This window comes from Salminus brasiliensis, chromosome 15 (genome assembly GCF_030463535.1).
Source record: "Salminus brasiliensis chromosome 15, fSalBra1.hap2, whole genome shotgun sequence".
NCBI classification, from domain to species: domain Eukaryota; kingdom Metazoa; phylum Chordata; class Actinopteri; order Characiformes; family Bryconidae; genus Salminus; species Salminus brasiliensis.
The window spans coordinates 22,093,378-22,110,411 of record NC_132892.1 but is presented as its reverse complement, the minus strand read 5'-3'; the positions used below and the strand labels follow the sequence as shown (position 1 = coordinate 22,110,411).

The 17,034-nt window shown below is 37.1% G+C and overlaps 1 protein-coding gene across 3 annotated transcripts in view; it reads right to left on the bottom strand.

The window, feature by feature from the left end:
* The window catches only part of sorcs1 (sortilin-related VPS10 domain containing receptor 1), a 262,548-nt gene that overhangs the window by 115,808 nt on the left and 129,706 nt on the right, over positions 1–17,034 (bottom strand). For all 3 annotated transcript variants that reach the window (XM_072656709.1, XM_072656708.1, XM_072656710.1), the window contains exon 2: positions 10,445–10,512. In XM_072656709.1, the coding sequence (XP_072512810.1) occupies positions 10,445–10,512 (68 nt within the window). The remainder of the gene's footprint in view (positions 1–10,444; positions 10,513–17,034) is intronic.

Here is a 17,034-nt window from a genome sequence, read left to right as displayed (position 1 = left end):
CTGACTTTGGAAGCTGGAAAATTTACATCACTTAAACCTAATGCAACATGTATTGGTGTACATTTGACATTTATTTCCGAAAACAAGATCTTACGATTTTCACAAGTGTTTTGTTGTAAAGGAAACTGTAAAGGATATCATGGACACACAAATCAAGGAGTGTATGGACAGATAAAGTACGTCCTTGATTTAGTTTCAAACAAGAAACTGACCATTTATTTTCTTAAAAGCAAGAACTGGACTGATTAGATTGATTAGGCTAATATAATCAGATTAGATCGCTTTTCAACTCATAGTTAGTGTTGAGCATTTCCCCAGTAATTTGCTGTAAAATAGCAAAACAAAATGTGCATTACTAGCTCTAAATGTCTGTTTTAGGTTAGATCTACCTCAAATAATTTTAAAGCCAGGCTAAATCTTGTTTCTTGGTTCTGTACTGCCTATACAGTGCACTGTTTAGGTGTAAGATGTAATCTTGGCTTCTAGACAAGTAGTGCTTTAAATGTTTAGCAGGGAATTGTGAACTGAATCTAAAAGGACTTGTAGTTAGACCTATGTAGACATATGATGCATTGACCGAAGGCAGAAGCTGTTTTTATGACTTGCTGAGTGCACTGCATAGGGAATAGGGAGCCATTTGAGATTCTACTCCAGTGTGATAAAATAGACATACAGTGTTATTAGATAGAAATGCCAGTAGAAATAAACAAATTTCAAGAAAATTGTATAAAAGAAGTATATATAATTGTATAAAAACACATAATGTATAAAATCTGAGCAAAAAAAAACAAAAACAAAATCAGAACAGTGGGATCTGAAGACAATACTGCTATCTTGTGGTCGGGTTTTAAACAACACAAAATGAGCCACTGTCTGCCACCAATTTCTCCTAGTACACAATAAATTAAAAATGAATACTATGTTTTTGATCATCAATACAGGACAGCAAGCATAATATCACAATACTTTGATATATCAGTATTTTTACACCCCTAGTGTATTACATTGACTTTATTCTGGTTAAGGGAGTTTTAGACCATGATAAGCTTACACATGCGACCTTTTATGCCTCACTGCTGTTATCCCAAAAATTGGACTCTTTGCAGAACTTGGTTACAAATAATGACAGTTCCTGGTATAAGCCAGCTGTGCTGTTCCACTGGGCTGTATGCATGAATAGCTGAATCGTGCAAGCTCATAACACTCATACTGCCATATCACTCATGCTTGAGAAAGAAGTCTACCCCTTCTTTGCTTTGCAGTTCCAGACAATCCCAAGCCAGAAATGCTCTGCATGTCCACATTGATGTTCATCTCGAACCCCCTTACCTTTCTTTAACTCGAGTTTTAACCATGACAAGACATCATAAAAGTGTTCTCAGATCAGCATAAAACAGCAGCTCTTGCCTGCTCCAACAATAAATATCCCGACTCTGGTGGGTCCTTTTGCTGCCCAGATTTATAATGAAATGGTTACTGAGCTGATGAAATACAGCACTTTCTCCACGGCCCCAGATGGCTGGAGGTGATTCATGACCGCAGCACCACATTGCCACAGGGGTCACATTGGACTATGGGAAAATTACATCATCTTTCTATCGATCAGCTCCTCATAGCCCATCTCAAAAGGCGTGTGATTTAATGCCGCTCGGCCGGACTTCTGTAATGTCCCTGCCATTTTCTCTGCGAGGTCTGTGAAATGGCAGGCAGAATATAAAGGAAATGGGGAAAAAAAGTGGGGCGATTTCAGAGAAAGGAAAGGCATTCGGTGTCAACCTCTGGTTTTTAGATTTAGATTAAGATTTAGTCACTCGTTCTTTTCGAAATAAGCATTTACTTTAGTAGTTAAATCTAAAAGTAGCCTTTCTCTGAATGCCTGCCCTTTTTTCCTATACAGCAAAGGTCGATATGAGGGTCTGGCTGTGAGCATCTAGAGATGATGTGGATTTCCGTTTTTTGGCTGGGAAGTGGAAGAACTGTGTGCACAGTAGCACAGTTCTGTACATTAGCGAAGTAAGGCACCCTCATAGAATGGCTGGGCTCAGAGATATTTCATTAATGACATTCAAGAAATACAAATATAAAAATAAATTACCATTGCTGGCAATAATGATACCAACAACTGATAATAATATTGTTTTGAATTCACAATGAAAGCCATATATGAAGTGTTTTGCGGGTAAGAAATGTTAACCCCTTAAAAAGCCTATGGGAACACCGGTGGGCCGAATGTGTTATTACAAACTTCTGTTACCACAGAATAGCCTCACCAGTTTGACAGAAGTCCCTGTAGTTACTGAATATGTTAGTGTGTTATAAGCTTTTCTGCGTAAAAGGGTTAAGGCTTAAACGATTAATTTTACCCAACTTCTCACAGCCGTCTGCCTCCGGCTCCAAACTCCACAACCATGACAACTATATTATAGGCTCTCCCCTCTTGCCACTCTTACAGCTGCAAAAAAAGGTCACAGCAAAACCTTCAGCGTCCGCCCGTTTGAGGTTGTCCATTGTAGACTTTGAGATGTGCTACAGACCATTAGCCTTAGCTTTTTTTAAGGATAGTGTGATGTCTGCTTCCAGAGTTTGCTGATATTTTAATTGAAACCATTTTAGCTACTAGTGAAATGTTCCCTGTGCCACTGGCTGCAACACAAGCCCAAATGTTTATTAGTTTACCCCCATGCTTAACAGTTGGAGAGGTGTCCTTTTCATGAAATTCTGCACTTTTGTTTTTCTCCAAACATACATTTGTTTATTGGAGCCAGGTAGCTCTATTTTATTTCTATCACAGGGCTTGTTTTCAAACTTTATCAGGCCTTTATCAGGCTTGTTTTAAACGTTGCTTTGAAAAATGTGTGATGAGGATGCAGGGCAGCTTTTGATGAAGAAGGTCTTATTTGTATAGGTGTTGCTGCACAGTAATATAGTGCACCACCCCTCTTCAGCACATACCTTTTTAGGAAAAGGTTTTGCCTTTCTAGTCATCCTATGAGCAGGTTTCCTGGTCTTGCAGATGTCAACCTGACCTCCACAGTTTATGTTAGCTGACATTTTTTTTATTAAACTTATTAATTTATTTATTGATTTGCTTATTTATTTTTAATGAGATGGAAATGGCTACCTTTCACATTCGCATTGTTTAAGGGCAGCTGCTTAAAGAAGAATCAGAGTGTTTACGAAGCCTGAATCAACCAGCCTTTCATAATGATGACTGTGATGATGACTGTAATGATGAAGCCACAGAATGAAAGCTAATTTAAGTATGAAAAAATAAGAAAGTTTGAACTTTTTCAATCTTTTTTCCCTTTTTTTATCTAAAATTGTTGCATCTTTAACTTCGAGCCTCTATGTAGATCAGTTCATCTTCTACTCACTTAATTTTGACCAAACTTTTGCACTGAATCAAGTAGGGATGCCCTGATATGGGAATTTGTTGGCCAATCCGATGTTTTTCATCTACATATCTACTAATGCTGATATCAATACATAAATTATATATAACTTTTATTTCTGCAGTAAAATAAATAACATGCAGATATTTCAGCCGGGGGTTGTGTAACGTTTGCTAGAACCTTGAGAGTGTGCAGTCAGTTTGGGTGTGCAGTCAGTGTTCTCACAAAAACAACAGTTAATGTAGTCGTCATTGTACTTGAAATGTAGGTTAATGTTAGTTGAGTAAGCAGCTGTTTATATACAGTCAATGAGTAAAAGAGACATTAACTAACTCTCAGTCAACTATATAATCAATCACTAATTGATAAATACTGATTAATAACTAAAGCTTAAGGAGCAGTTAACTTAATAATGGGTAATCAATTCCGTAACAACATAATTAGGCATTAATCTGCAGCCAGTAACTCGGCAGACAGTTATATTACAGGTATACTATGCACCTCCACATTACAGTACAGTCTTACAAATAATGGTGCTTCAAAGGGTTCCCTAAGTTCCCACTTTTGGTTGCATAAAGAACCACCTTTGTATAATGGATGTGTGAGTGTAATGAACCCTTAACAAACCTCCACTTCATGGAAAGGCTCTTCATACTCAAATCAAACCACTTTTTGATCCTTAAAGAACCATTTTTATTTAAGAACCCTGAAATTGGAAGAACCTTGATATCACACACTGATATCTCTTTCACAAAAATGTAATAATCAATTAAATTAGTTTATTCTACGGCAGCACTCATCACCTTCTGTAGCACCTTTATCTTTAAGAGTGTACTTGCAAAGTTGTGCGCCACTCTTCACTCTTAACACACTCTGCAGCCACGTTCAGGTCTGAGGCTGCTGCAGACGACCCGGTCATCCATGCTTCAACGTTTCCTGGATCACATGGTGTTAAGTGCTTTGCTCAAGGGCATACTGCTGGTCGGTAGATGATGTCTACCTCAGATGGATGGTGTCTGCTCTGAGTGCTGGGATTTAGAACCTTAACCTTGCCTGAACTTTGAGGTGGCTAAACAATGTTTCAACTGGGAATGATCATGGCCAGACACTCTTAAAGAGAAAGTTCAAAGAAAAAAGGCGAAGTTACTCCGCTTTGCCCTAACCTTAAATGTAGCTGATCAGCCAAGGCATGTTTAGAACCCAACGTCTGCTTGCTCAGTATTGCCCTCCCGAAGCTAAGAGGTCAATGTAACTTACAAGCAATAAAAGCTCACACCCCATCAATTAGCACTTTGTAAACTGTATGCCAGTCAACACGCTCCTCCTTGAAATGACACTGGGTTGTGAATCACAAGCAGGCTTATTTATGTGGCTTTTGACACTATATGACATTGTTACCTACTAGCTAATTAAAACCCAATCTATCAAATCATTAATATGCTTAGCACATATATTATTACAAAAATATGGACAAACAAATACGACACAAACTGCAGATGAGAACATGCAGCAAGCATCTTTAGAACACAGGCCTGAAAACAGCAGGATATGCAGAAGGGGTTTTTAGATTTGACACTTACAAGTTGCACTAAACGTCTTAGACCAGCAAGACAGCCATTATAAGCATCATATGCTTATTTGTTATTAATCTTATTTAATATATGTTGATGTTTACTGCTCAAAGTATCTAAAAGGTTTCGTCTCTAGAAAAGTCACTGTTAAGCCGTAATCAGTGATCACTGTTAATTAGTGACCACTCCATTTCAATGCATCATTTTGAATAGGAAAGAAAAAGTATGGCCTGTGGAGGTCTGTGGCTTCTAGTTTGTGGGTGTTCTGGCCTGAGGACAAATATCCAAGAAATCTTGCACATGACAGAGCTGGCACTAAAAGAACATGGTACACTTTTGTCTAACAGAGATGCTTTGTAGATGTTCACTTTGCTTTTAACTAGCACTGAACCAAATACCTATTTGTATAATTATATATATATATATATATATATATATATATATATATATATATATATATATATATATATTGTGTGTGTGTGTTTATTTATAACTGTAATATTTATAAGTTTAGGCTAAATGGAAAAGACTGTATGAAATCTCAGTCCTATGGTGGTAGATGTACAAGGGCATCCAGATATTACATGTTTTTTCAGTGGTGTATAACATAATAGACAGTATAACGTCAGTATAATGTTTGGTCAGTTACATTTTGCCATTTTGCCAGTGCCACGACCACAGCATGTGTTTAAAACACGTTCAAGATAAAGTAGTGGAAAACATCCCACCCGCGCATAACATAGCTAAACTAGTAATGCCATGGGGATGCATGCATGTTTGTGTTGGTTGGGAAGCACTATAGTTAATAGTTTATAGAGTGGGATGTTTTTTGAAGCACTGGCTTAGAGGATCTTATTAGTACCACAGAGGTCCTGCAGAATGGGCTGTTTTGATGGCGCTTGGAGGGCCTGCTCATGGATTCACATGTTTTTTGCAGTTCAAGGTAAAACATTCAATGGAAATGATGGACATGAAGGAAATACTAAGGAACACTTAGTCAAACAAACTAATGGAGATGTCTCACTGAAAGCCTTCATTTTTTACAGGCCTATAGATCATTATTCTGTGTCATCTGTGTTATATTAAAGTTCATTAAGTCAAGGACATTCAGCTTGAAAGAGTATCAGGATGCCAGTCAGTAAAATCCAATTACCATCTCTTGCTCATCTTAACAGATGGGGTAACTAGTCCTGTGTCATACTGCCCTTTGATTAATCAACGTGCTGTTAGGAGAGTATTTAATGTAAGGTCGCTAATTAAATTACTAGGATGCAGCGTAAACAATCAATTCTGCGCCTGTGAGTTAGATGGCAGCTATGCAGAGGATCGCAAATTAATTTACCAAAGTGTGGGGTAGTGAGCTCCTGGTACTTATCCCATTCTGCTACAGGAAGTTGGCGTGCCATCACATCTTGGTTGGCTGTTCTCCATCCTGAGATTACACTCTCTCCCATTCTCTCTGAGCCCACACTTAGCAAAGTTCACAAACACAGAAAAGCCACACCACACATGGAGTGTTACAGATATCCAAAGCTGTCTGGCTTCATTTTCTATTCTGGGGCAGATTCACAATAGCTTTTCTAAGAAAAAAAAACTTAGCAAGGAATCTTAAGATAACCACCAAGAAGTTCAATAGAATGGGCCTCATTCACCCAAATGTTCTTCAGAAGAAATTGCTTCTTAAAACCTACATATGCAGGGATTTGTTCAATTTACAAGGACAGTAAGATCCAGAGGGATTGGGGATCTATCATTATAAGAGCATAGCTGCAAACAAGAATCACAAGAATTTACTTTTTGTTAGGGCTTAAAAAACTAAAGATATTGTTGAATGAGGCCAAATGTTCTTAAAGGCAATTACATGTACATTAAGGTTCTTAAACATGCTCTTATTATAGTTTCATTATTTTCCTAAGGCTACTTTCATATGTAGGCTGTTTGTATATTAGCTATTTAAGCTACATAAATTTTTCATTCAATTTCATAATTAATTGAGTAATATTTGCACAAAAGATTAAAAACAATAATACATGTCAGTAACTATATCAGTCTACAACTATGAAAGTGATCTAAGCGATGGTGAAAAAAAAACAAATTCTCGTTAGAAAACATGAAAACTCTGGTGCAATGTTGGAACGCAAGAGACAAAGATGGGCAGGTGAGGGCACTGTTTACACTATGCCATTCGATATATTTAACTTATTTCATTTCATTTCAAGGACCTTAAAATTACAACAATAGTGTATAATAAATAAATAAAATTCCACATTTGCAAGAACCAATACCCTTTTACATAACTTTTACATATGACTAAAACAGCAAAATAAATCAGATACACCATAATAAATAAGGTCAACAATGACAAGATGCACCATAAAATAATTACATTTTATGATGTTAGAAAATTGTTCATTTCAGTCTTGAGTTTTGTCCCTTAAGCTGACAGGAAGTGGGAGGGGGGTTATGTTGGCCTCCTACAACATATCCCAGAGCTGTTCCCTGGGTGCTGAGGTAAATGTTTACCCCCAGTGTGCACTGTAAAAATATATTTTCATGTCATTTAAATGTAGTCTAAATTGTAATAATGTAAATGTAGTCTAGATTTCTCATTTTGAGATTATTGCAGTAATTATTACAGTATTATTTTCACTGTATTTTTACTTGCTTTAATTAATTTCAGCTACTAAAAGTGACTTATTCTATAGACAATTATTATTGCTTGATTCAGGAAGTAACAGATCAATTAGAAAAGGTATTTGAAACAAGAAAGGTGATTTGCCAGTAAAAAAAAGACACTTTCATGGGATAAAATAACTTAAAACAAGTAAAAATAAGAAAAAAGTTTATCGGATAATTTGTACAATGTAAGAATGTAAAATATCAGACATTTAAATTAGATTCAAGATGCATAAAATCCTTATTAAACATGTTTTACTAAGATATCACTAAAAGAGGCATTAGGGGCAATGGTGGCTCAGCGGTTAGAGCTCCGGGCTATTAACGATAGGGTTGTGGGTTCGATACCCGGGCTTGTTAAGCTGCAACTGTTGGCCCTAGAGCAAGGCCCTTCATCCTCTTTGCTCCCCAGGCGCTAGAGTTGGCTGCCCACCAGTCTGGGTGTGTGTGTATGTGCTCACTGCCCCTAGTTCACTAGTGTGTGTTCACTACCACAGATGGGTGAAATGCAGAGGACACCTTATTTTACTTTTTGCAGTGTGATTGTGTGTCCACTACCACGGATGGGCTGTATAGTGTGTTTTAATAAACCAACAATGCTAATATAGCTAATGTTTTTATACTTTGGAATATTATTTGCATGACTAACAGCTCTAACTGTCATTTGTTCTTAGCTAGAGTAAATTACTATCGTTCGGTTGAGCCATCTCTTGGTTTTAAGGAGGAAATACTGTTTTCTATATCAGCACATTGGCACAATAGGATCTGGTCTCTGCTCTCTATTCTACTAGCCATAAATAATTCCCTTGGCGGGTGATGGGCCATGTGGTCCATAGGCGGCATGTTGGAAGGAGTGAGTGAGGCAAGTAGATGATGGACGCACCATTAACAGGGTAATGTGGCTTTATCAGTCTATTAACACCCAATCCTCTCTGTTTAAAAGTCACGAAGCTGCACTTTGGAGGGGGTAGGCCTATTTGTAGTGTGGTACATTGAGCATGAGTGCGGATGAAACGAGCATGAAGAGCCTGAAAGTGCTGATAGGATCTGCAGGCACTGGGTAATTTTCTGCCTATTTTAGACACCTCCCCTCCCTCTCAATCACTCACAGGGGCTACCAGACGTGACATTATCGGCCAACCACAACAGCTCAACCACTCTGAATGACGCATCAGCAAGTGTTTTCTTTTAATTTAGCTATTAATCACACAACATCACAACACTTTAAGTTGGAAAAGGTAATGAGTTGCCTTACAGCTGCACGCTTCCCACCACTATCCTTCAACATTTTACTTTCTATCTACTGTAGTCCATTATTACCTCAGGACATCTTCAGCTTAAAAGATTGAATGAAAATATTATTCATAAATATAGGAATAAAATAGCTATTTTTTTTATTTTCCTTATCATTCCTCAATGCTAATCTCCCTCTGTGATGATCCTTCTTGGTATTTAAATTCAGAAATACTATCAGTGAAATGCTTCTATGTGACACGGGCTGCAACACACATTAATCCACCTCTATAACAGCTGGAGAGGTGTTCTTTGCATGAAATCCTGCATCCTTTTTCACCAAATCTAAATTTGCTCATTGCAGCCCAATATTCTACTATAATTTCATCATTACCCAGAACCAGATTTTCAAAACACTTCAGACTTATTTAAATGTTTTTTTTTAACTACTGATGTTGAATTTTGTGTTAAAGACAAAGGAGAGGTTTTTTTTCTGATGACCTGCCCACATAGGACTTATTAGTGCACCTCCACTCCAGAGTCTGCTAAATCTTTCTTTAATTACTCCACGACCAGAGGAAATGGCTATCTGAAAATATTATGTAAGCACTGTGGGTAAGAATTACTTAAGTTTATAAAGTGCTAGGCAGCTGTTTAGAGGAGCCTATGATGTCATATTGTTGGGACAAGGTTTGAGAAGTTCAGATTGTAAAGCTTTTAAATTTGCATCACCTTGCCTATCAACTAACAATGAGTGGGAACAAACAATAGCCCTAACAAACTAAGTATGATCTGAGATCTTAGTAAAAGTTGAGTGAAAGCTCAAATCGTTTGGGACGCCCAAACTTTAGCATGGTTCTCCTTCTTTTCCACTCTAGAAATGTAAACAATAATAAAAAAATAATAATAACTGAACTTAATTAAGCACTAATCTTGCTTAAAATGTTAACAATGGGAAAATGGTTAATCTTTAACTTTATGCCTTTTGGAGATCAGTTCATTTCTACTCACTTAACTATTGGTGGTTGGTGTGGCACAACAGATAAAACCACTAATTGCCAGTGAGCTATTATACCATGTGGGAGACCAGGGTTCGATTCCCGGTCTGGGTGACTACGCTGCGCTACACCAATAAGAGTTCATGGGCAAGACTCCTAACACTACATTGGCCCATCTGTGTATTACGAGTCACTTTGTAAGTCGCTCTGGATAAGAGCGTCAGCTAAATTATGTAAATGTAAACTATTCACAGTAACAGAAATGTTGATCAAGTGTGCTCAATGTTTTTCATGCTACTGTATATTACTGAATAAATCACACCACTGCGGGACAGATATGCTAATGTGCTAACAATTTGACTTGCATATATGCAAAGTACAATGTCAATATGTTGTTAGCTTATTTAAATAAAACGAAAATATATATGGTATTAAAGTGCTTACAATATAGTTCAATATATCATGCAGCACTTCAAAAAAATGCACTTCAAAAAAATGCACCACAGGTAAGTTTAAACCCTCATTATTTATGTTTGGATAAAGTAGAATATGCATTTCCGCTCTGTGCTCTTACCTCCATAAAGAGCTCTCTGTGACGCTTCCCAGGTTGAAGTCGTACAGCTTGGTCAGCATGAGAATTACCTGGGAAATAAAAACAAGACCATATGGTTACTCCATATTAGCCCTACCGTATGGCAGATGGTAAAGTGTGATTAATATATTTGCATAGCTAAGAAAGGTGACAGATGATCATCTTTGTTCATGCTAATCGCATAATAACTCTGTTGCTCACTGTACCCATTATGCAATTTACAGCAGGGAAACATCATTCATTCACTCAGAAACCAAAAACAAAGCAGGCTGGAAAAAGGAATAAAACAGTAAACCACTCTACTGATTACAATCCAGGTTTTTTCCATAATTATTTTAACATTTAGTATCCTTCTGATATGTGAATATAAAACGTTGTAGCAATCTCAGACAATTTAACCAAATAATGTCATACATTAGATTTAACCAAATAATGTCATACATTAGATTTAACCAAATAATGTCATACATTAGATTTAACCAAATAATGTCATACATAGATTTAACCAAATAATGTCATACATAGATTTAACCAAATAATGTCATACATTAGATTTAACCAAATAATGTCATACATAGATTTAACCAAATAATATCATACATAGATTTAACCAAATAATGTCATACATTAGATTTAACCAAACTACATATTTATTACTGTTATGACAGGTATTTGCCAAAATAAAAGGTTCAGTTTTTTGTTTGGTCTGGCAGACCAACACAGACACTGTTTGTATCTTCAAAACAAGTCAAAGTAAACCTTTTCTCTTTTTTTAACTGCAAGGATTTCACCCATTATGTATAAATGGAGGGTCACACTGATTGCTTAATGATTGTTTTGTACTGTGTACATCTGGGTTGGTTAAAAATTCTTTGGGGGCCATAGAAGATTTGGGGTTATTTGCATGGGCTGCAAATTAGTTCAGAAATCCTGGTATACATAACAGTAGCCACATAATTCTCTAGGCTGCTAATTAAAACTACAGTTAAACTATTATATTTTGTAGTATTAGAATGTGATATTCTAGACTGATATGCTTTGTTTTTGAGAATCCTATTTTGAATGGCTGGTTAACAGCATGATTATTATTGATTATCATCCAGTTTGACTGTCCTTGACTGTCCTACCATTTACTTAGACAATTGTACAGAATATCGATTTTCAGTCTAGACTGATGGTATTGAGTTTTTTTTTTTTTTTTGGATGATTATTAATTGTTTTACAAATTGACGTTAAAAAGGTGTTAACTAAACTATCAATAGTGTTTTGTCATTGTTTTGCCATTGAAGATGATGTCCTCACTCTGTGTGGAAAGAAGATTTAGGTGATATTTGACTGCAAATGACTGAAAACTAATAAATGTTGCATGCAGATGTGTGAATGTATATTACACAAATACAAACTTGAGAAATCAAATCAAAAATAAAAAAATCTAACTTTTTAGTAATAATTTAAATATTCAATAATTAAATAAATACATTAAGTAATAAATAAATGAATCAACAAAAAATAAAATACATTAAGAAAATTTAATGAATACTAATCAGTACATAAACCCACCTTTAGCAAGAGCACACATGCCTCTTTCACTTGTCAATAAAATGGCACTTTTGTCCTTAACATGAACTCCTCGTTCTACCTGAAAGATGTGCTTGTCAGAACTTCAACCCCCACAATCCCTCACTTCAGAGCATTACTGCACACAGCAGCATCTTGTCGCAGTCTCATCCAGCGGCCTTCTCGTGTGACAAGCTAATTATTCCCTGCTTCATTATTTAATCATATCATCCTGAATCTGGGTACCACTCTGTAAATATTCTTTAGAGCATGCTTAGGGTGCGCAAGACTTTCCTAAGTAGGTCGGTGGCGGTCCTTGGGGAAATGGAGAGCGCGAGCGAGCAAGAGAGAACATCGTATTTTGCCTAGAGCAAAAAGCAGTAGTACACACGGAAACTTGCAATCTATTTACACTGAGACGTGGCGCTCGTATGCATCTGAAACCCTGAGCCGTCTGTAGATGAGTTTTCATGAAGGAGTGAATCCGAGAGAAATGTTCCACTAATGTGGGTCGTAATAGAGGGCTTACAGCGGTGGACAGTAATGAAGCATGCGTAATTCATTACTGTGCTTAAGCTTTTTTTTTTTTTTTCAAGCATCGGTACTTTGCCATTAAAGGGGTGGTATCCTGCATTTTCCACATTTTTCCATGGAATTTGAATTATGGATTTTTTTATTAACTTTTTTTTATCCTTTAGAATTAAACAGGCTGTTTTTGTTATGAGCAGTGTATGTAAATATGAGTGGTATAATTATACACTTATGCTCTCGAAGCTTGAGGGAGTTTTTCTTTGACACTGTCGCCTTTGGCTTTCTCACTTGGGGTTACCTGTTTACCTGTTTATTTGTTCGGTTTCTTTTTTGACTTATTCCCAGATTTCTGTAAGGCCGCTTTCCAACAACATCAGGTTGTGAAATGCGCATTATTATGAATAAATGAATTTAGGATTGATTCATTATCTTTACTTGTTCTCAGAACGCGAGAAATGTAATTCCTATCAAAGCAGAATAGACTGATCGTAAACACAACACTCATTATTAGTAAATTTCATCAATCAATTCATACTAACGAATAAGTTGGGTAATTGGGGAAGGAAAAAAAACAAAGACACCATGTCTTTTTAACATTTATGAAACTGATCCAGAAAAATTACAATGGCGAGGGAATCATATTTTCAGTATCTACGACTTCAATCTGTCATCTCCTGTAGAATAAATATACCCTCTAACTTCAAAATGGGAGAAAGATTTGAGCCTCCAGTCCTCCAGTGCCAACCTCTGGACCCAAATCTGCACAAACACTTTTTCACCAACTGACAATACACTGTTAAAAATAAAGATGCTTCAAAAGGTTCTTTGAGCGATGCCATAGAAGAACCACTTGAAGAACCACTTCTATAAAGAACCATTTGAAGCTAACTTTATTTTTAAGAGTATACTAACCTTCAGTACATCCAAAACAAAGTCCTCCAGAGAACACTCTTTACACAGGGAAGGGGAAAAAATGCACCAAACGGGATTTGCTGACTTGGCTATTTGCTCTCAGGGCTCCCTAAAGACAACTGATGACTACCTTCACGCTGTTTGGCACTGCACACCTGTACAACATTTTTGGCAACAAATAACTGAACACATTTCCATTCGTCTGGGCTGCCAGGCTCCAACTTCCCCTTCCCTGTGTCTGCTAGGCGTGTCGTTCTACAGTTAATATCCCCCAATCCATATCGCAATCACCATAACAAAGAAAACCCGAGCCTCCTGAACTGGGAAACTCAACTACAAAAAATCAGCATGACACAGTGGGAGACACAGCTCACACAATACATCTCTCGAGAAAAATGCCAATCTTACCTCCCAACATCATCACCAAACTTTTCCATCAGAGCTGAACCTATCTATGTTCCAGTGTTTTCTTTTTCTACTCATTCCATGCCCACAGAACAAGCAAATATACAGTGTGTACAAACCCCCGACCACACAGAAATGCTACAGTTCTTTATTTCTTGTGTTTACCTCACGGCCATATCTGTTTCATCACACACAAATAGAGGAGAGTCATATACCTCTGTTCATAGTTAGCACACACACACACACACACAGAGAGACAGTGTTGCGCCAGTATTGATGTTTACACCTTGTCCATTGCTGCCACACAGATGGCAACTTTTTTTTCAATAGAAGATATTATTCCAGGTCATTTTGGTGCATTTCTATTGGTCCATTCATCATAATAGTTTTGTTAATTCATCCATGATATGAGGCCACAAAGTCCAGGATTTCTCTACCTGCATCTCAGCACGTCTCACTGATGTCTTTTATTGGATGGCAGCTCACCATCTCAAACTCAACCCCAGCAAGACAGAGCTGCTGTACATCCCAGGAACTGCTGGAACTCACAATGATCTTGCCATCTCCTTTGAGTCACTCACTGGTCACTCCATCTACTGAAGCCTTGGTGTAGTCCTGGATGATCAGTTATCGTTCTAAGTCATGTTGTAAATCTGACTCGGTCCTGCAGATTTCTCCTGTACAACATTCAGGGAATTCGACCCTTCCTCTCTAGAGAGTCGCCCAGGTGCTCGTTCAGTCTCTCGTCACTTCAAGACTTGACTACTGCAACTTTCTTCTGGCTGGTCTCCCTTTGCGCACCATCAGGCCCCTGCAACTTATCCAGAATGCAGCGGCATGAGTTGTCAACGTTTCTAAATGCCGTAAATGTAAATTGAATTTTTTAATAATTTACAGACCAAAGCCACTTAGACCAAACAGTAGTTTTATAATAGTCACAGTAAATATTTTAAATATCAATTTATTTATATTTGAGATTGTCCCTTTCCAAAATAATTTTTACATCCATTGTATTTTCCTGGTTTCAGAGCCTACCTGGAGTCATCAGCTGCAGGGCAGGAATACCCCCTTGACAGGGTGCCAGTCCATTGCAGAGTTCCACACACAAGCATTCACTCACACACTCACACCTAGGGGCAATTTTTTAGCATAGCCAATCGGGAGGCGAGAGGAAACTGGAGCACCTGGAGAAAACCTGTGCAGACACAGGGAAAACACACCAAACTCCTCACAGACAGAGACCGGAGCAGGGATTGAACCCACAACCCCAAGCTAGGAAAATGTATCAATAAATAAAATACATATTTTTTTATAATTATAATAAAATAATATAAATTATAAATGAAATAATAACTATACAATTGTTGTTGTTATTATTATTAGTAGTAGGAGTAGTAGTAGTAGTAGTAATAGTAGTTCTTGATTCATGTCCTATTCTGGCCATTTTATTATCTTTATTATCTTTGAAAATGTCTTTTTGTTTGTTTATTTTAATAAAAATATATTTAAGAAAAATGTTTGGAACAAGATAATAATAATTTGGAATAAAAAAATTTCAGTCTATAAAATGACTTGAAACAAGTAATAAAATATTAATATTGCTTAAATAATGTTAGACAATTCTTACAAGCAGCTCAAAATGAAATATATTAAATAAATCAGACTAAACTTAATACGTTGTTACTTTCTAACATCTCGTTTTTATCATTTTTATTTATTTAACCTGATGAAAACAGGATATTTTGGGTGATGCTAGGATACTAAGCTGAATTGTCTGTTTTTTTGTGTCTTTTCCACATTTTAGAAATGTGTATGTATCGTCATTGGCCCATAGAATGCCCGTAGAAAATACCAGATCACTCCACAATTTCCATATCAGCACATCCCTAAAGCCACAAATAAAAAAGCAGCATTTTCTGAACAGAAAAGAACCTTTACAGTATACAAATGGCATCTCTACTTTCTGCCAGTACAGAATTGATATACTTTGTCCTCTTATTAAAGCAGAGTGGTGCTCAGTATTGCCACGGCAGCACATCAGCACGCATTCCAGACATTACTCAAGTCTACCTCTATGGCTTTTTCACAGCAACCTGCTCCTGGTGCCTCTGGCATTGTATTTAGGTGTAAAGCCCATCTCCAGGTGAGCAGAGCGACTTTGCGCAGGTAAGCAACAGCAGCAGGGTGTCAGCAGCTACAAGGTGTAAACAGATGCACCTGGCTAGCAGAACTGCATTTCCACATAACGCCTGTCACCGTGCTCGTTATGCACCGACACCTGCAACCTACAGCCTGCGGCCTGAACGAGGCTCAGAACAGACCTGTGGCTTCATTTTAGAGAGAGAGAGAGAAAGAGAGAGAGAGGAAGGAGCTCAGAGCATTATCTGCCAGTAAGAGTTGCCCTGTTGTGTTCATCTACTAACAGCTGCCCCTCTCTCTAGTACCAGTACACTGTTAAGTAATTAGGAGGAAAACTCCAAAACTGGTCTTAGAAGAAAAGCGGGAACAGAGACAGGAAGACAGACAGAGAGAGAAACAGACAGACAGATCTACTGGTTTTACTTCACAGAGCCTAAGAAAAACAATAAGACTGCTCTAGAAGAAAGGCAGGGCTCTTCACTGTTTCAGCATGTTCTTGCATGTTTCTCAGACATTTGCTATCTGACTTTTCTATCTTTCAGTTATTTGATGTAAATAGAAAGTCCACACATCCAGGAAAGCAATCAATAGCACGATTTACCAACATTTACTATTATTTTTCTATTATTTTAATATAACTGTATGACTGACATTATTGATAATAACTAGTTGTAGCCAACATACACCACACTATACCATGTATCTTTGGTATTAAGACTAGGCATGGTTCGTAGTTTCAGTTTAGAGTTCAATGTATAGATTCTTAACCATTGTAAGATAAGATAAGATAAGATAAGATAAGATAATCCTTTATTAGTCCCACAGTGGGGAAATTTTCAGTGTCACAGCAGAAAAGGGGTAGCAAGACACTCGTAGATAAATTACTAGTATATACACAAAATAAATAATAGAAGTAAAAAAGCAATAGCAATATTATTTACAGATTATTTACTCTGTTTATCTCATAGTTCCTTTACAAAAATGGGTTTTCTATGGAACCAAAAATGGTTCTTCTCTGACATTACCCT